We start from the raw sequence: 19,506 nt of genomic DNA on the forward strand, positions 1-19,506 counted from the left end.
CTCTCCCTCCTTCCCTCCCTCTCTCCCTCCACCTCCTGAGTGCGTGGGTTAAAGGTGTGCACCACTATGCTCAGCCTTTGAGTTTCTTGACAGTCTTACTGTGTAACTCTATCCTTATGAGAGGATCAGGAACACAAGCTCTAAAAGAATTAGAGCCCATTAGATTTCATTTAAATAACTTTTAAATTTAAAAAGAAAAAATTAAATTTGCTTGTGTGCATGTTGTTGCACACATTCCATAGCACATGTGTGGAGGTCAGAGAACAACCCACAGAGATCTGTTTTCTCACTCTACCACATGGGTCCTGGGGATTGAACTGAGGTAGCCAGGTTTGGCCTTTAACTACTAAACCATCTTGTCAGTCCTAACATTATCTTTTGAATTATTAAATAAGAGAATTGTAAACAGAACATTCCTTGGGTCAGAAGTGATTGCACGTGTTTCTCATTGGGGTGTGGATAAAAACAATCAGTGCTTGACTAATATACAAAACACACTGGCAAGATGTTTATAGTTTATAGCCTTGTAAAAGAAGAGCAGATGCCCCTCACAGCACTTGAGACACAGAGCCAGGAGGACCTGTGGTTTCCAGGCCAGCCCGGGATACAGAAACCAGGAATGATGGATTTCTCTGCCATGCTTCCCCCTGCAGTCTGCTCTGTGTCAGCCCATTTACCTCTGGGCCTCAGTGTCCTCATTTCAAGAAAGGAATAGTAAAAAAGTGTAGAATCATGTAAAAACTTCTGGAAAGCTTTTGCTCTCAGTGAAGAAACCCCTAATGTGCCAGCAAGATGTATAGCTAATTAGTATTTTAAAGAATTGAGAATTTTAAAGGCCTTGAACACGGGTGTGTCAAAAATGGGTTGGGCACCTGGCAAAGCAAATTTTATTTCTGCTTTTTCTTTCTTCTCCAGTGTTTAGACTCTAGCCAAGTTTTAAAAGGACAAAAGGAAGAGAATCAGATCTATTTTAGAGGTGAGAGGAAGCTGACAAAGTATGCTTTCTAGGCTCTTGTTAGCCAGCTACTGCGGAGGCTAAGTCTTGAGATTACCGTAGCCCAGGAACTTGGGGTTAGCCTAGAAAACATAGCCATTACCTGTGCGTGCCCCCATACCCCCCCACATCTCAGGAAAATTGACAGCAGTCATTTGGTTAATTCCTCAGTTGAATACATCAAACTTACTGCCATCAAAGAGGGAGTCCCTTCTGTTGTTACAGATTCAATAAGAATGAAATTGTTGGACCAGGCATATTGAAACACCTTTAATTCTACCACTCCAGACATGGCCAGGCAAATATATGAGTTCGAGGACAGCCAGGTGACAACTTAGTAAGAGATACAGAGCACATAGACTTAGAGAGAACAGAGAGAGAAAAAGAGAGTGCCATTCTTCAGGTATCTTGATCATTTATATCTTAGGTGGCAATTACAAAGTTAAGAAAATACAGATCATTCTATGAAAATACAAAATACATAGTATGCTCTTTAAATACAAAAGAAAATAATCACTGAGGCATAAGAAATACTAAGGTATCATTCATTTAACATAATCTTTGGCTTGTTATTTTTGTTTATGATAATTCTGACTGTAGTTCTTGGCTTTTCTGACTTGAAAGTTTCTCATATGGAGGCCTCAAAGAATAAATTTAATTTATCCTTAGGTCTCACTTTTAGTTTAAGATAATCGTTGCTATCATCTCTATTTGGCTTGCCCATACCTCTAATAGAGCAGGAATCGTATCTGCGGGGCTTAAAGCCGGGGGGGGGGGAGGGGTTGCTGCTACTTATTTTTGTGGGTGAGGGAAATGTTAGGTATTCATTTCTCACCTGACTGAGCTCTGTCTACAGCCTAAAAATCTCCTCTTTTCTAGATACGGTCTCTCTGGCAGTGATGTCCTAGATAATGTAGCATATGCGCGAGGGTTCAACACAGACCACCAGACCCAGCTCCTTTACCAAGCGTCAGCCATGATGGTAGAATCCAGGTATGTACTCAGTGAGACGCTGAATGTGTGCCCGTGGCCCTTTCCTTGAGTCTGGATGACAGTCTGAATAGAAATTCACATTTTAAGGGTTGTCTTTTAAACAGGATCTCTCTGTCTAGTCTTGGCTGTCTTAGACCAGGCTGGCCTCAAACTCACAGAGATCCTCCTGTCTCTGCCTTCCCAAGTAGTGGCATTAAAGGCATGCACCACTATGCCTGGAAGTGGAGTTGTTTATTTGTTTTGAATGTAGTGACAATTTGGTTTTTGGGTTTTTTTGTTTGTTTGGTTGGTTGGTTTTTGGTTTAATTAAAGATTTATCTTTACTTATATGTGTGTTTCTGTGAATGTGTGCCTAATGTATCAGGGTACCTATATAGGTTAGGACAGGGAATCAGATTTCCTGGAGCAGGAGTTAGAGATGGTTTTGAGCTTCCCGGGATGGGTGCTGGGAAACAAACTTGGGTTCTCTGAAAGAGCAGAAAGTATTTTTAACAGCCAAGCCATATCTCCACCCCCAAGTTCCTTTCTTTAAAAAATACTCTCTGTGTCTGTCTTATGTGTGATGTTTGTGTTTATGTGTACACACTCATTGCTATGTGAACGTGGGCATGCATAGGAAGTGGTTATGTGAGCAGCTTAGAGGACACGTTTGGGTGTCACTTCTCACTCTCCGAATCTTCATTGTCCACTCTTGTAGCTGGTCCACAGGCTTGTAGAAGCGCTGAGATTACAAGTACATGCTACCTTGACTGGCTTTACATGGGTTCTGGGGAGTCAAACACAAAACCTTCCACTTCTATGGCAAGTACTTTACCCACTGTATCATCTTCTCTGCCTCTTCAGTTCTTATTTTGACACACTTTATTTCGGTCACATTACCAGTGAAATATTCATTTCTATAATGCCCAAGGCCCTGTGTTTAGTCAAGTATACTGAAAAACAAAAACCCCAGAACTACTTTTGGTCAAGTCTACCAAAACCAAAACAGAAACTATCCACCAAAAGTCACCATGATCCACCATGACTGAACATTTTAAAAACATTTTAAGAAAAGCACGTGTGGTTACATACTAGGAAGTGTCAGTTACTCATGTTTTACCCTGGGGAGACTGAGGCAAGAGGATCATAAACTTCATGACAGCCTGGGCTATATAAGTAACAAGTCCCGGTCTCAAAAAGGAGAAAAGTGGAAAATACACACTACATATAAGAGCTTAGGGTGGTGTCGGGTGACCGTACACAACTTTGATCCCAGCACTTGGAAACAGAAGCAGGTAGATATCTGAGTTCTAGTGCCTCAGACCACCCCAGGCAGGTATGGGGGTTCCTGGAATAAGGATCCTCAAAGCTAAATTTAAACTATTTTAATTCTTTTTATTTAAGACTTTCTTTACCATATAACAATCTCACCTCCAATAACACACGTGTAGCCATATGAAATTATATTGTTGGGAAAGTTTTTATCTGTCATAATAATTTAGTAAATGATTTAAAAAGTAAAGAATTAGTTTTCCCGGGGATAAGGTCATGTTAGTGACCCCATCTCAAGGGATGGTTTCTTACCCATTATTCTCGCTTAAGAAGTTGGCCTAGGCTACCAGGAACATGTAAATAAGAAAAGGAATAAGAGAAAACAAAACATATATATTGCCATGAGAACTACAGCTCAATATTTTTTCTCTGCCGAAGAGTTCCACAACCGATTCCAGGAGGCCTCCTCCTTTTGAGGTCAATCTATGGAACTTGTCACACTGATCCTACTGGAGGTGGTGTGGCATTCTAAGGCAGTCAAAGCTACACAAAGAAACCCTGTTTCGGGGGTGGGAGGTGGGGTCTTTAATGGCCTAGAGAGAGTATTTAAGAGCATTGGCTGCTCTTCCTGAGGACCAGGGTTCAATTCCCAACATCAACATGGTAGCTCACAACTGTCTGGTATTTGATAGCCACGAATGCAGACAAAAACATAAATGCACATAAAATAAAGTAAGTTAAAAGAAAATGGGGGTGGGGGGCTAGAGAGATGGCTCAGCAGTCAAGAGCACTAACCGTTCTTCCGAAGGTCCTGAGTTCAAATCCCAGCAACCACATGGTGGCTCACAACCATCTGTAATGAGATCTGATGCCCTCTTCTGGTGTGTCAACTACAGTTTACTTACATATAATAAATGAGTAAATCTTTGGCCTGGAGTGAGCGGGGCCTGAAGGAAGAAAAAAATGAAAGAAAGAAAATCTACGATTGTAAGGGAAAAAAAATTGACCTTTTTTTTTTTTTTTAAGTTTTTCGAGACAGGGTTTTTCTGTGTAGCCCTGGCCGTCCTGGAACTCGATCTGTAGACCGGGCTTGCCTCGAACTCAGAAATCCGCCTGCCTCTGCCTCCTGAGTGCTGGGATTAAAGGCGTGCACCACCACGCCCGGCAAAATTGACAATTCTTGTTTCTTATAGGTATGCACTGCTTATTGTAGACAGTGCTACTGCCCTTTACAGAACAGACTACTCAGGGCGGGGAGAGCTTTCAGCCAGGCAAATGCATTTGGCCAGATTTCTGAGGATGCTGCTTCGACTTGCTGATGAGGTAAACCATAGGAAACAATGAAAAATGCTTACTTTCCGTGGCTCCAAATCCCAGGAGTCTTTGTATTATCAAAGACGAACATTAGTTGGCCATTTCTTTGTTGTGAGCATTAAGGTTCTTGGTATGTCTGTGGTCACAAAACTGACCTTCTTTTCCCTCATCAGTTTGGTGTCGCAGTGGTAATCACCAACCAGGTAGTAGCCCAAGTAGATGGAGCAGCCATGTTCGCTGCAGATCCCAAAAAACCCATTGGAGGAAACATCATCGCTCATGCGTCAACCACCAGGTAAGGTGATGGCAAAATGGAGGTCATACAACTGTGATAAAAACTTGCACTGAACCCTGCTAAAATTGCTACAATATTGACACTTAGGAAGCCTCACTGAATTTGTCAAGCTTTGGTTGATACTAGTGTTTGCAGTTGGAGATGGCTCAGTGGTTGCGAGCATATACCTGTGTTGTAGAGAACCTGAGAGCGGTTCCCAGCACTCTGTCAGGGGCTTCTCACCCTCTTCTAACTCCACCCAGTAGCTCTGGTCTCTGACAGACACACAGACCCACATACAAATACAAACACCTACATGTAACTAACTTTCTCCGTCATGAAAAAAGATACATGAATAGTTGATATGCCTCCCTAATTATAAAATGTTTATTTCGTAGAGCTTTTCAATAAGAGAGTCATGGCAGAAATGAATTCCTCCATTTTGGAGGTACATTAAAAGCCATCCTAAATCCTTTGAGGAAATTACATATGTCTGAAGCAATTAGTTCTATTATAGGAATAGAATTGTTTATAACTTGGTGTTCTTGTTTGTTTCTTTGGGTCAGGCTGTACCTGAGAAAAGGAAGAGGGGAGACCAGAATCTGCAAAATCTATGACTCTCCCTGTCTTCCTGAAGCTGAAGCTATGTTTGCCATTAATGCAGATGGAGTGGGCGATGCCAAAGACTGAATCGTTAGGCTTTCTTTCCTGTGATGCTATGTGGCTTTTCTAAATGCTATACGGCTAATGGAGAGGACTGTTTACTGGGCTTCTTCACAGGCTCATGTTGTGACTGCCCCACATGGCTTCTGGCATTGTATCAGCTCTCTGGTAGCAGAAACACATCTGATCTGAAAGGTTTATTTCCTGTAGAGTCTATTAATAACTGATTTCTTTGCTGTTTAGAGGAGAAGTATGAAATAGCAGGTGTGGGGCAGTCTTTTGTCTTCAAGAGAAATAAACTGGAAAGATCCAGAGTACTCTCATTTCTCAAGGATGGTAAACTAAATGCCTGAGGATCTGTAAGTGGGAGTGGGTGGTTACACATTCTTTTCTCTGTAAGACGGATGCAAATTTAAAGGTTATATGCCTGGACTGTCACATCACTTTAAAATTTATTTTTGATTAAGGAGTCTTACATGCAGCATGCTAGTCTAAGAGCCCTTCACTGCATGCTTGTTCTCTAGATTACTAAGACTTAAGGAAATTTGTTCTGCTGCTGCTAATAAAGTAGTTGTGTGCAGTGGATGTGTTATTTGCTGGAGATATTCTAGTGCAAACCAAATATTGCAAAACAGGGTTTCAGTAACAGCTTTCGGTACTGTGTGGTTATGGTCAGCTGCAGTTGTAAAGTGTGAACCTGAAAGAAAGCCCTGCATTCAGGTTACCGCATTGTATCCTTTGGCCGAAGAATAAGAATTCCAGGCTGATTTACTGTATCTTTCCTGTGGTCTTTGTTTTTATTGTGTAAGTTTTGTGTTGCAGAGGTCTGACATTACTCAAATAACTCTACATCAGGAGTATTTCCAAAAACTGTAGTCTCCTTTTCAGTCACTGAGTCTCATTAATAAAAGAATTTCAAAATAGATTTGGAAGAAAGCTCAAAAGCAATTTTATTCAAGCTTGGGAGAAAAGCAATAGAATAGGTAAGCTGAAAATGTTAGCAGCTGCTAGGAGTTGAAGAGATGGAGAATCCGTCCTAGTTCTTAAGTTAGGCATGGAGGCAAGAGAAACAGAAGGCCCAGAATGCCAGGGAAGCACTGGGACCTCCATGGATGTGGCTTGGCAGTTAAGATTGCTTGCTTGCTCTAAGAGCGTGTGTGTGTGTGTGTGTACACCATGTGTATGCTACTTGGAAATCAGAAGTCATCAAATATCCAGGAATTGGAGTTACAGATGGTCTGAGTCACCACATGGGTGCTCTGTAAGAGCAGCAAGTAACTATAACCACTGAGCCACTTCTTCAGCCTCTGGTAACAAATATTTATGGTGGAGAAGCTGGGTGTGCTGGGTGTATTCTTAATCTCAGCCCTCAGGAGACAGGTGGATCTCTGAGTTCCATGGCAGCTTGGCCTATATAGCAAGAAGAGGAGGTCACTCACTGCTCTAGGCCATCATTTGCAGTGGGGGACCTTTGTGTAAACAAAGGTTTTATTCTGTGAGGGAATTATGACATTTGCACAAAGGACTTATAAAGTAGTGAGATAAAGATTAGAATTTCTTGTCTCAAACCCAAGTTTTATAGAATTTGGTAGGAAACACTTTGTCCTGAAGCGAGAGCTCATCAGCTTGGAGCACTTGCTGCTCTTCCAGATAGCCTGAGTCTGAGGCCCAGTACCCATGAGAGGTGGCTGAGATGCCTCACCTGAGCTTCAGACCTGTGTCGGCCTCCTTCAGACACACATGACACACATTCACACACAGAGGACAGAGGACACAGAGGACCTTCAGACAGACATGACACACATTCACACACAGAGGGTCTCAGACTGTCTGATGTGCTGCTTTTCTGTCAACTTCCTCTGGAAGAAACTCTGACGTTGTCAAAGATAACAGAAACAGTCAGAACATTATCCTTCTAATCAACTTTAGTTTATTTCAGATTTGTACCAAAAATACTCCAGGCACCTCTCCAGATAGGTCACTTTCAAAATAGATTCATAGACCCTTTGCCAGCACTGTCATCCCAAAAGCTGCCAGGACTCTGGAGGTCCCATGGTCCAGCCCTCACCCAGGAATACAGGGAGCTTATTATATACATGATGGGTGGTAGGAGGGCAGTACCTGGGCTGTGCTGGCTCCTTTTGTCCTTGTAGGTAGGGTGTGACATTAAAGGACAATAAATACATGTTGAATATTAGCAAAAAAGATTACAAGTCCTATGCTCTGTTGTGTGGCTCTGAAGTCCATCTACCTCCCTGGCAGCTGGAAGACAGTTCTGCTACTTCATTCTCAGCTCTTGGCCTTCTGGGCTGGGTCCACACTAAATCCTATGGCTATACTGTCTTGATTTTTCAAGAATTCACTTACGAGGAAGAAAGCAGAAACCTTAGCTGCAAGTACTCCCCCAATTTAAATTAAGGTAGATTAGAATAAATTAACTGATAGCATAAAAAGCTGAGGGATGGTGGTGTTAGCAGTCAGATCTCCAGGGGCCAGGACATCTTGCTTGGTTTCCTGAACTCCATGGGGGAGTCCCAGGGGAAAAAAGCAACTTGATTTCTTTTCCACATTTAAGTAGTAGCCCCACGTCATTGAAATGTGATTATTATCCTAAAATTACTTCCAGTTCTTCCAGGTCTTTTTGGAAAGCTGAATCCTAGGATAAAAGAAAACAAATCTAGTAAGTCTATACTAGAATGAGAATTAAGTTTTTCCCAAATCACTAGACGTTGACAAGGGACCCTTTTCTGTTTTACTGAGCTGTTAGCAGCCTTCCCCCTCACTTTCCCCGTGATGGCTTAGAGTCTATGCACTCTGTCTCCTGCCCTGGCAGAGGTGCATGTAGGAGACCACACAAAAAGGCATCTGGGAAGATGTGAGTAAAGCATCTAGTTGTAGGGTGTGAGTGTGCTAAGCTCAGAACCCACATCCAAGCCAAAGGCAGTAACAGCCACTGTGGCCAGTGCTCTTAAGGGAGATAAGGAAACAAAATCCCCTGAAGATCTCTGGCCAGCTCACTCAGCATGCACAGTGGCCAATAACAAAGGAACCGTGTCTCGAGGTGGAAGGCGAGAGCTGACCCTATGAGTCCTGGCATATGCCGTGGCCTCCCCACACAAAGTATTACCACCTAGGTTGTAAATTGATGTGATCCTAGTACTTGGGAGGCTGTGGTCAGAAGCCAGCCTAAACTACATTTTGAAACACTGTCTTTAAAAAAAAATTTTTTTACCTCATTAGTGATGTCTGGCAGCTCCTGAGCCAGCTTCATCCACTTTCTAGCTTCAGAGTTTTTTCCTAATTCTCTATAGCACTAAGAAAGAAAGAACAGTTAAAACTTAACCAAGAGATCAGAAAGACCCATGTGTATGTATGTGCCCAGCAGCTGAGGATGACGGTGCACACCTTTAATTCAGGAAAGATAAGCAGGTGGGTCTCCTGCATTCTCAGCCAGCCTGGTCTACATATCAAGACCTTGACTCCAAAGTGAAAAAGGGAAGAAGAGTGGCTCACACCTGTAACCTCAGCATTAGAAAGCAGGGGGAGAAGATCGCTGTGAGGTGACAGTTGCCTGAGCTACTGGGACTCTTGTCACTAGCACAGCACTCAGTATTAGCTCTCAAAAAAAAAAAAAAAAAAGGAATTTAGTGGCATAGATGGCAGAGCATACATAGACTTTGTAATCCCCAGTGTTAAAAGATTCCATAAACCAGGCAGTGGTGGAGCATGCCTTTAATCCCAGCACTCGGGAGGCAGACGCAGGTGGATTTCTGAGTTCGAGGCCAGCCTGGTCTACAGGGTGAGTTCCAGGACAGCCAGGACTGCACAGAGAAACCCTGTCTCGAACTCCCCCCGCCCAAAAAAAATTCCCATAAATACAAGTATTTCCTTCTATGTTAAAGATGAATTTACCTTAGAAATATATACCCGTCCAGCTTTTGAAAATCCTGGCTGTAGTTCCTCAGCCTGGAAAAAAAAAAAATCACTTTTAAAGAGGTTCATAAATTCAAGCGGAAATACATGTACTAGAAAGCTCTATATAATAATCACAAGATTGATTTATTATGTCTGGGAATTGACATCTTTATAAACTCAAAGTAATTTTGATTTTCCCTCAAAATAAGGTAAATACAGAATTGTCCCCAACTAGGAAACACATCTTCCCCATCAAGGATCCCAGGAATAAGCCACTGTAGCTTCCACCCACCCTTCCCTTCATACCTTAAGGAAACTCTGCAGAGCATCCTGCACAGTGGCACTAAGGGGGCTTTCAAACAAGGCGGTAGCCGTTTTTTTTTCCAACCAGTTCAAGTGAGAAACCTGCCATCAAAAAAATGAAGGTGTGGGGCTGGTGAGATGGCTCAGTGGGTAAGAGCACCCAACTGCTCTTCCGAAGGTCCAGAGTTCAAATCCCAGCAACCACATGGTGGCTCACAACCATCCGTAACGAGATCTGGCGCCCTCTTCTGGAGTGTCTGAAGACAGCTACAGTGTACTCACATGCATAAAATAAATAAAAATAAATCTTTAAAAAAAAAAAATGAAGGTGTGAATTATCAGGTGCTTATAATCCTAACATTCTAAATGAAGACGAAATCAGTTCCTAGGTAGAATGGGGCTATATGAAAACCCATCTCCAAGAGGCCAGTTTCAGGCTGCTGGGATTGCTCAGCAATAAGGCTGCCAACCCTAGACCTGAGCAGTACTCATAGGTGAAGGACAGAACCAACTTCCTTAGGTTGTCCTCTGACTTCCACATGCACCCATGGTATGTGTACGCCCACACATACCCAAGCACATACATACACATACAAATGTATATTGTTTCTTGGCTTGGAACATGTAGCTTTAGTAGCAGAGGGCCTAGCACATGTGACTCCTTAGATGTAGTCACCAGTACTATTACAAAGTTTGTTTGGGAAGGGTAAATACAAAATGTTCTGCATTAAAAGCAATATCTAGACGTGGTATCATTCACAGCCCTTAGGCTAAGGCAGAAAGATTATGAGTTGAGGGCGCTGGGCTACATACAACAGGGTCATCTACCAACAGCATGGGCAGTTCAGAGGAAGTAAGAGTCAGACCAGGAAGGCCTTGCTGGAGATTGGTGTGACAGGAACATCTTGGGCTCACCTGGTAGCACCACCTGCCAAGAAGAAAGTGACCCCTGGGGTCTTCTGGCTGCAGTTGAATGGCTTTGTCCACATGTTCCTGAGGAGAAAATACAAACCAACATCAAACCTAGAGTCGTTGAGAAAAGAGCAGCAAAGCCCTGAGGCTGTGGGAAGCCAGCCTAAGGGCGCAAGGAACCGGGCTGGGCAGCACAAGGGAAGAGAAGCCTGTCCTCACCTTGAAGCTAAAGCCACTCTGGATGCGTTTCGAGATGCCCTCATGCTCAGCCAGCTGACCACAGAGCACTGCATACCTAGGGGGAAGCAGCAAGCTCAGGGACAAGGACTGGACCATCAGTGCTGAGAATGTGTGCCACCCAGGGCAGTTACACCTCCGCTCTACTTAAGCACAATAAAAATGTATCTTTCATCTGTAAAGAATTCTCTCTTCTTAGACTCATTGTCTCAGTTAATACTTAGGCTTACAATTCTCCAAAGTAATTATTCTAAGTATTTTTTTTAATTGCCCTTTTTCTCCCTGCCTGGACACCATCCACCCTGAGTAAATCTCTCCTTTATATTAGAACATTTAGTCGGGTGAGAGGGCACATTTCAGTAATCACACCACTCACAAAGGCTAAGGCAGAAGGCTTGCCTCATGTATAGCAAGGACTAGACTAGCAAGAGCTACCATAGCAAAACCCGTGTGTAAAACAAAAACAGACAAGGTCTTGACCTGGATCTTTAAATGTCCCTGTTTTCATAGAGCATAGTCACAAGTATTGTTACAACTTGGAAACAGAGATTACAGCTTAGTGATCTGCCACTGTGTGAGGCTCTGAGTTAGACTTCAACACCACAATCTGAAAAGTCAGCATCAAACTACAGGAGGTCTAAGTGCGTTCTTGTTACTACCTAATGACTGCATGTGCACTAAAAGGTCTCTAGCTTAAGAAACATACAGGTAGTGTATCATTAGGAAGAATTATGTTCTCAGCATGGTCAAATGAGATGTTCAAGGATTTTTGTTAAACTTGGGAACCAATGGAGAAGGGGAAGAAAGATCTATTTTAGCCCCTACATCCTCCCTGTCAGAACAAATCAGTCTTTGTCTCATTGTGGCTGGGAAATGTAGCTCCGGGTAAAGTACTTACTTGCCTAGCAAATGTAAGATCTCTGTTTAAAGACAAGTGCCATTTGAAAAGCCAGGAGTATCCAACCTTTTTTTTAAAGATTTTTTTTTATGTTTGTCTGTGTATGGCTATGTGCATATGAGCACATGTCCACTGAAGTATCAGACTGCTTGAGTTACAGACAGTCCTGAGCCACCATGATTGGGGAGCTGGGAACTGAAGTGGAATCTTTGGGAAGAGCACTATGTGCTTCTAACCACTGAACTACATCTCTAGCAGACCCATTCCACAAGGCACAACGTGGAGGTCATGACAACTCTAGTCAGTTCTCTCCTGACACAGTGACATGTATTCTGGGGATGAACAGGGCTCCAGCAGACTTGCCCTGCAAGTGCCTTTATCTACTTGAGCATCTCACAACCCCCAAAACAAACCTTCCAGGACAACTGAATTCAGTGGTAGGATGCACTCACTGTACAAGACCCTGACTTCAGTCCCCAGCACCACACGAACATAGACACCAGAAGACCTTACTACCTGAGCTCAGCCCACAATACCCAGTCCTAGAAGCAGTTGACAATGGATGACTTCCCATGCCCAAGTTTCTTCTGCATATACTTGCTAAGAATTTTGGGGGCATGGGGTGTACTGGACACTTGTAGGGGCTCATTTCCAAACTGCTGTTCCTTAGGACTAGCTTTTCATTCTTGAGAGCCCAGGGAAAGCAATGGTACCTAGAAAGTTACCTGGCTTCTGAGCAGAACCTTTGCACGGAAAGTTTCAGCCATAGATGGGAAAACACAGCCTCTCAGCTTACATCTGAGGGTAGAGATTTGAAAAGCAGAGGACAGCGGAAGAAGAATGAACCTTTTTTAAAAACCAAGACAGATGCTGGAATCAGGGAATCTACATGAGGCCTTGGCACATGCCTGTTGGCAGAATGTGTCTCCTAGAGACAACAAAAGGACTCACTATCAGAGTCTTTTGGGTTTATTTTTGTGTGGTACTGAGTATGGAACCCAGGGCCTTATGTGTGCTAGGCAAAGATCCTACCACTGCACCATACCCTCAGGCCAATAAGCTAGTAAGTCAACTGTTCAACTTCCTAGGTATAAGCTCACATCTTTTTCTCATGCAAACCAAGCAAAGAAGCCAATGTCTGCCACCAGCCAGGGATCACAGCTGGGGAAAGAGCTTTTGCAGGACAGGAAATGCAAGTTATCCCAGCTTCCCTGAAGAGGGAGAACCAAGTCTGTAGCGAGTGACTCTTGGAACGATATTCAATCCTCTTAGCCCCAGCAGAACACAGCTCGTCTTTTCCCTGCCTTGCCCTCCCTGCACACCTCCCTGACCCCTGCCTAGGGTTCCGTGAGGCCTGCAGAAATTCAGAATAGTGCTCCCCTTCCTGGTTCCTGAAGCAATTGCCTCTGGCCAGGGTAAAGAAAGGGTTTACTCTGGCTCTCCTAAAACTTCAGGATATTATTACCACAGGTGGCATGCAGCACTCTCATCTCCTTTCTTCAGAGCAGCCTCTGCTTCTTCTTTTCCTGGAAGACAGGTAGATCCAGAGTAAATACAGGCCCCAAGCACTGCCACAAGCAACAGTCCAGGAAAAATGAATGACCACTTTGGTTGCATACAGCCTCTCTATCAGCGTGAGCCTGAACTATCTCTGTTTATTTCTGTTTTGAGGATTGGGCTCCCCCATGTAACAGACTGCCCCTGAACTTGAGATTCTGCTTCCAAGTACTGAAATTACTACATGAGCTATGCCTGGCTCCAACCCACCATCTTTTTATACCTACTTGATGTTCTTTTGAAGTCAATTTTTCATTTCAAATATGAAAAAGGAAGCAACAGAAACTGTCTCCAACAGACCTTATTCTGAAAAGACTGTAAACAGGCTTAAAGATGTTTATGTATCACTAAGATTATATATATTATTTTATTTTATTCATAGAAGTATTTGTAATTTGATAAAATTCTTTGTTTTGTTATCAAGACAGAGTTTCTCTGTGTAGCCCTGGCTGTCCTGAAACTCACTCTGTAGACCAGGCTGGCCTCGAACTCAGATCTACTTGTCTCTGCCTCCCAAGTGCAGATTAAAGGTATGTGCTACCATCACCAGGCTAATAAAATTCTTTAAGCCGGGCGTGGTGGCGCACGCCTTTAATCCCAGCACTCTGGGAGGCAGAGGCAGGCGGATTTCGGAGTTCGAGGCCAGCCTGGTCTACAAAGTGAGGTCCAGGACAGCCAGGGCTACACAGAGAAACCCAGTCTCGAAAAACCAAAAAAAAAAAAAAAAAAAGCACCAACTGCTCTTCCGAAGGTCCTGAGTTCAAATCCCAGCAACCACATGGTGGCCCACAACCATCCGTAATGAGATCTGACGCCCTCTTCTGGAGTCTGAAGACAGCTACAGTGAACTTAGATATGATAAATAAATCTTTAAAAAAAAAAAAAGTTTGGGGGTGGCTAGAGATGGCTCAGCGACTAAAAGTACCAGCTGCTCTTCTGGAGGCCCCAAGTTCAATTCCTAGCACCCACATAGCAGCTCACAACAGTCTCTACTCTGGTTCCAGGGCATCCATCAGCCTCACATAGACACACATGTAGGCAAAACACCAATCGGTGCACATAAAAATAAGTCAACCATTTTTTTAAAAGATTTTTACGAACCAGAGCTGACGGCTAAGTGGATGACATGCTTGCTGTGGAAGTGTGAGGACTATAGTTTGAGTCCCCAGCATCCATGTCCTAGACGGACAGAGCAGCCTGCCTGTAATACCAGCACTTGGGGGACAGAGATGGAATCCCTGGGCTATGAGTGTACCCACACTCTCATGGAGAAAGAGAAAGAAAATTGGGAAGAAACACAAATATAAACTGGATGGTAGTGGTGGCGCACTCCTTAAATCTCAGCACTCAAGAGGCAGAGGCAGGTGAACCTCTGAGTTCAAGGCCAGCCTGATCTACAGAATAAGTTCCAGGGCAGCCAAGGCTACACAGAGAAACCCTATCTTGAAAAATCAAAAAGAAAAACAAATATAATTGTATGTAAGCTGAAGAAATTAAAATTACATCCAATGGTATCAATAGTCTTGTGTTAAAAGGAAGGCTTATAGAACAATAAAGCTGATTTAGAAAACTCAAGGCAAAAACTGTTCAACTTCCATAGCATGTTTTGGAACACATCTGTATATCCTATGAAAAACAGTGTTCCATGGGAAAAGATGTCAGACCATGAGGTTATACACCTTGATGACGTCACGACTCCCAAGTGAGGGACAAGATGGCTGAGTGGTTTAAGGCACTTGCTGCCAAGGTTAACAACTTGAGTTCTATTCCCTGAAGTTGTCTTCTGATCACCACATGTACACCACAGCACACCACAGCACACATGCCCATGCCTAAAAATACATTTCCCAGGGAGCAAATGCCTGTCATCCCAGATCTAGAAGGCTAAGGCAGGAGGATCTCAAGTTCCCTGGGCTATATCATAAGACGCTGTCAAAAAGAAAAAATGTTTTATAGGAAAGTGACTACCCATGGCTTGTATATTAAAAACTCAACTCTGGATACAGTAATGTGTACCTGTAATCTGGGCATTGAGAGGTAGAGGAGAGTGGATCAGGAGTTCAAGCCCAATGTAAGACAAAAATAAGCAAAAAACTTTCAGTTATTAAAAGCTATAGAGGCATCTTATGTTGATGAGCACAGGCAGGTCTGCCAAGGCCAGGAGATAATGGTACATATGTGTCAATAAATTCATTACAGGCATTAGAAAAGTCTAAAAAAGGCGTGGGGAGGCTTGTTAATCCACCCTCTCCATAAGATCTTCATGGAAGACTGAAAGATTGGGGCTGCCTAGCTGCCTGGAACTCACAATGTACACCAAGCTGATCTTACGCTTGCATGGGCCTCCCGGTGCTGAGATCACAGCAGTGTGTTACCACATCCAGCTCAGACTTTTCATAAGAATAAAGTCCAGTGGGGAGAGGGAGAGATGGTTAGAGGAAATCCTTTGGTCAAACTTCAGCACAAATGCTGATCAGAACCATCACCTGAAATCTAAGAAGTAAGACAATCTTTAAAATCTAGGCATATTTTGCCTACAGATATGTCTGTGCACCACATGTGTGTCATGCCCACAAAGGCCAGAAGAGGGCATCTGATCCCCTACAATGGGAGTTACAATCATTGAGCCACCATGTGAGTGCTGGAAACTGATCCCAGGTCACTGGAAGAGCAGCCAGTAGTCTTAACTGCTGAGTCATATCTTCAACACCCACAAACTTTTCCCTGAGTGTAGTGCTACAGCCCTAGGGGATAAGGGCAGAGGTACGGGATTGCTGATAAAGTTGGAGGCCAGCCCAGTCTGTGTAGCCAGTTCCAGGAATTTTAAGGCAGTGTCTCATATAGTTCAGACTGGCCTCAAATTCATGATCCTCCTTCTAGCTGAAAGCAAAAACTTTTGAAGAGAAAAACTAAGTAATAACTGAACCTGAAACTCACAGTGTAACTTAGGCTGCCTCCCACTCACAGACAGTCTCCTGCCTCAACCCCCAAGAATTAGGGTTATGGTGTGAGCTGCCACACCCAAGTCACCCTTTTTTTTTTTTTTTTAGTTCTAGATTCTCTTACTTCATGACTGACAAGGCCAAGTCCTAAGACTGGCACAGTTCAATTGAATTCTAGCTTCCAAAACAGAGACTTAGGAAACAGACTTACTAAATGGATCCTGGAGGCTTACAGAAGCCAGCAATAATCTTCCAAACTGCTTCTCTAAATGGCTGCATAAACACTACACTCAGTCTCAGAATCTCTGCCTTGCTGACTCAAGATTCCTAAGGAGCAGGCGAACCTTTCCTTTGGTTAAGATATGGCGCCCTTTCTTTGTGGTTGGGAAGACAAAGCAAAGACTAGCGTGGCCACGGTATGGATATTAAACAGGACAAGCACTGTGCTACTCACTATCAAGAGCAGAAAAGCAGACCTGCTATCTCGGGGAAAGCACAGGGCCTTGGGAGGCAGTTTGTCCCTGCTGAGGAACTATACTATTCCTGTCCTGACAGATCTTGTGGTTCCCCTGGGCCTTGGGCAAATGGGCCAGCTGTATCTGCAACCAGCTGGTTACACTCCCATCGGGTCCCTGTCAGCACTTACCATTTAGGGCATATGACTTCTTCTCGCTCTCCTCCTCAGTAAGCTCAGACATGTCACTGTAGGCCCGGGCCAGGCGCCACAGAAAGTCTTGTCGGCTTCCATACTATAGACCAAACAGGAATGAGTCTCCTCAGCCATGAAGAATGGGGGCCCCGGTCTTCCCCCCATGCTGTAGGTTTGTTTCCAAGACAGTGGTATAATCACTGACATCAGGCAGTTAACTGAAGATATTATCTCTAATTGATAACTTACACAATCATGGGGTAAGAACGTATTGGTCTCCTAATAATGCCAGGAGGAAAGATCAACTCCAAGAAGATATGAGACACAGCAAAAGAAGTTTAGGCTGACATGAAATGTTTAATACAAAGGGGAATTCTGCTAGGCACGGTGGCACGCACCTTTAATCCCATCACTCAAGAGGCAGAGGAAGGTGGATCTGTAGTTTGAAGCCATCCAGGTCTACTTAGTTAAACCTGCCTCGAGGGGCGGGGTGGTATCTAATTTAGGGGGAATTTACATAATAAATTTGGCTCGTGAGCCTGAGGGAATTGTTGAATGACCTACACAGTGTCACTTATAATAGAAATTTCAAGTAGGGCATGCAGATTCAACTCTCTCAAGGAAAACTGAAAGAACAGGGTGTGGTGGAGTTGGGGGAGGCACAAGTATTCTAGTCCTTTGCACTTTCCCCCCCACCCACACGCACACCCCTCCACACGCACACCCCTCCACCCCGGTAGCAAGGCAGGGCTCCCTGGAATTGTACATGAGGCAGAAAACCAAGTGAGAAGCTACGATAAGCAGTACAGTAGCTTCAGGACCTCTCTGGGAAAGGATAAGCAACCTAGCCATACGTGTAGAAGCAGCCCTCCCACCCCTATCACCTTTCCCTTGTTGCTTTGTTGGGTTGGAAACCCCGTGGGTGTTTTCATTCCCCGGGAGTGTCAGATTCGGGAGAGGAGGCAGTCTCACCGCCAGCTTATTGTTGAGCAGCAGCTGGAAGCCTTCCCGCTTGTCCTGCTCGCTGCCCTGGTGCAGCTCATCAGCCTGCAGCAGGACCGGCTGCACATCCTCTCGGCCTGAGGAGTCATCCTCCTCCAAGGCGGCCGCCGCTGGACTGGACGCCGCCTCCACATCCAGGTCCAGAGAGTCCTTCCTCCCCATCCTCACGGTTTCGCAGCTCACTTCGTCCTCAGCATCTCCACTCTCCTTGTCGGAGTCCCGCTCATAGTCAGACTCCGCGTTGGCTGTTGTATAACTGGCAGAGAATTAAGGGACAGGGTTAAAGAAGGATTACTTAGCTCAAAACTAGGGTTTGTTCTCCAGCCACAGGAGGAGGACTATTCAGCACTGTCCACTGAGCCAGATCATTTCTTATATAAGGGCAGAAACTAGTCTTCAAGAGAAAACTTGGACTATAAGCTAGGGAAATGATCGGAGAAGAAGTTTACAGGCAGCTAGGTGCTGTGTGCTGGTCAGGGTCAAGTATAAAATCCCTGTTTAGCTACTACTCCAACTGCAGAAAACTAGGGAAGAAACTGTTTTAGAGCCAGGGGTTTGGTAGTCGTCATCTCAGTCACACACATCTGCCAGGAGCTGCCTGCGTGGGTGCAGCCTCTGAGGCGTGAGCCGCACCCACGCATTTCTCCAGTTTCTTTCTCAGATGTGTACCTGCGGCCAAGTTTACAATCAAACCTCAATGGCAGTAGAGGGAGCCTGGGGAACATGAAGTGGGTGCAAACACCCCTCTAGAATATCGTCTCCATGGCTGCTAAAGGCAAGGTGGTTTCTAGGAGCCAACACCGTGGAGGAAGCTAAGTGTCTTAGTTCTCTGTTCACCAGCAGCTAACCAACTACTAGTTAAATCATACAAGAAATGGGCCTGGGACAACAGAGGATCTCCAGGGGCCAGAAACAGATACCGGAGAACCCTCCAGAAGCACAAGAAAGATTTTACAGTTCATTTGGGAGCCAACCTTCTCCCCTGGAGTGAAGCATAAAGGCAGGTCCCCTGTGGCCAACAGAAATCAACCAAAGAGTCTCTGCCCACATGAGACAGCCTAACATCTGTCCGAATGCTGTAGGCAAAGCACTGTTATCCAGAGAGCCTCTCAGGGAGGCTCCCGAGGGCACCAGAGAGTAGATATTATTGGAGCCCCAGTCTAAGCATGTGGCTACTACTGTTTAGAGCAGCTTCTTTCTATCTGAAAAGCATCCAAAGCATCAATTACAAGAACCTGCAGGAGCCAGGCAGTGGTGGCTCATGCCTTTGATCCCAGTTCAAGGACAGCCTAGTCTACAGATCCGAGTTGCAGGACAGTCAGAGCTACACAGATAAACCCTGTCCTGAAAACACACACACACACACACACACACACATGCATGATATTTAAAGATCATCCTAGTGTCTTTCCTCCTTGGAGTTTGCAGTAAGAACTTGGAGATTAAAAGACCTAGGGAAAGTACCAGACTTCATAACCAATCTGAGTCCTGAGGAATGAGGGCAATGATGCCTGTGCCTGCTGCTGACTGACTGCTTTCTGTACTCTTAAAGCTCATTAGAGAGCTGAGCCTGGGACAGAGTCAGGAGCAAGCCTAGGTCCT

General features: G+C 44.3%; 2 protein-coding genes across 2 annotated transcripts in view; one reads left to right on the top strand and one right to left on the bottom strand.

The window, feature by feature from the left end:
• The window catches only part of Rad51 (RAD51 recombinase), a 21,668-nt gene extending 15,254 nt beyond the window's left edge, over window positions 1–6,414 (top strand). The window contains exons 7-10 of the mRNA XM_021185496.1: window positions 1,874–1,987; window positions 4,432–4,561; window positions 4,726–4,847; window positions 5,393–6,414. Coding sequence (XP_021041155.1) covers window positions 1,874–1,987; window positions 4,432–4,561; window positions 4,726–4,847; window positions 5,393–5,516 — 490 coding nt within the window. The 3' untranslated portion in view covers window positions 5,517–6,414. The remainder of the gene's footprint in view (window positions 1–1,873; window positions 1,988–4,431; window positions 4,562–4,725; window positions 4,848–5,392) is intronic.
• A 982-nt stretch (window positions 6,415–7,396) lies between these two features.
• Rmdn3 (regulator of microtubule dynamics 3) overlaps window positions 7,397–19,506 on the bottom strand; it is a 22,306-nt gene continuing 10,196 nt past the window's right edge. Inside the window, exons 5-13 of the mRNA XM_021185485.2 lie at window positions 17,875–18,160; window positions 16,900–17,002; window positions 13,220–13,280; window positions 10,839–10,914; window positions 10,623–10,700; window positions 9,711–9,809; window positions 9,402–9,455; window positions 8,722–8,802; window positions 7,397–8,145 (exon numbers count right to left, since the gene is read on the bottom strand). Of these exons, the coding sequence (XP_021041144.1) occupies window positions 8,095–8,145; window positions 8,722–8,802; window positions 9,402–9,455; window positions 9,711–9,809; window positions 10,623–10,700; window positions 10,839–10,914; window positions 13,220–13,280; window positions 16,900–17,002; window positions 17,875–18,160 (889 nt within the window). The 3' untranslated portion in view covers window positions 7,397–8,094. The remainder of the gene's footprint in view (window positions 8,146–8,721; window positions 8,803–9,401; window positions 9,456–9,710; window positions 9,810–10,622; window positions 10,701–10,838; window positions 10,915–13,219; window positions 13,281–16,899; window positions 17,003–17,874; window positions 18,161–19,506) is intronic.

The sequence above is a fragment of the Mus caroli genome, chromosome 2, assembly GCF_900094665.2.
Source record: "Mus caroli chromosome 2, CAROLI_EIJ_v1.1, whole genome shotgun sequence".
NCBI lineage: Eukaryota > Metazoa > Chordata > Mammalia > Rodentia > Muridae > Mus > Mus caroli.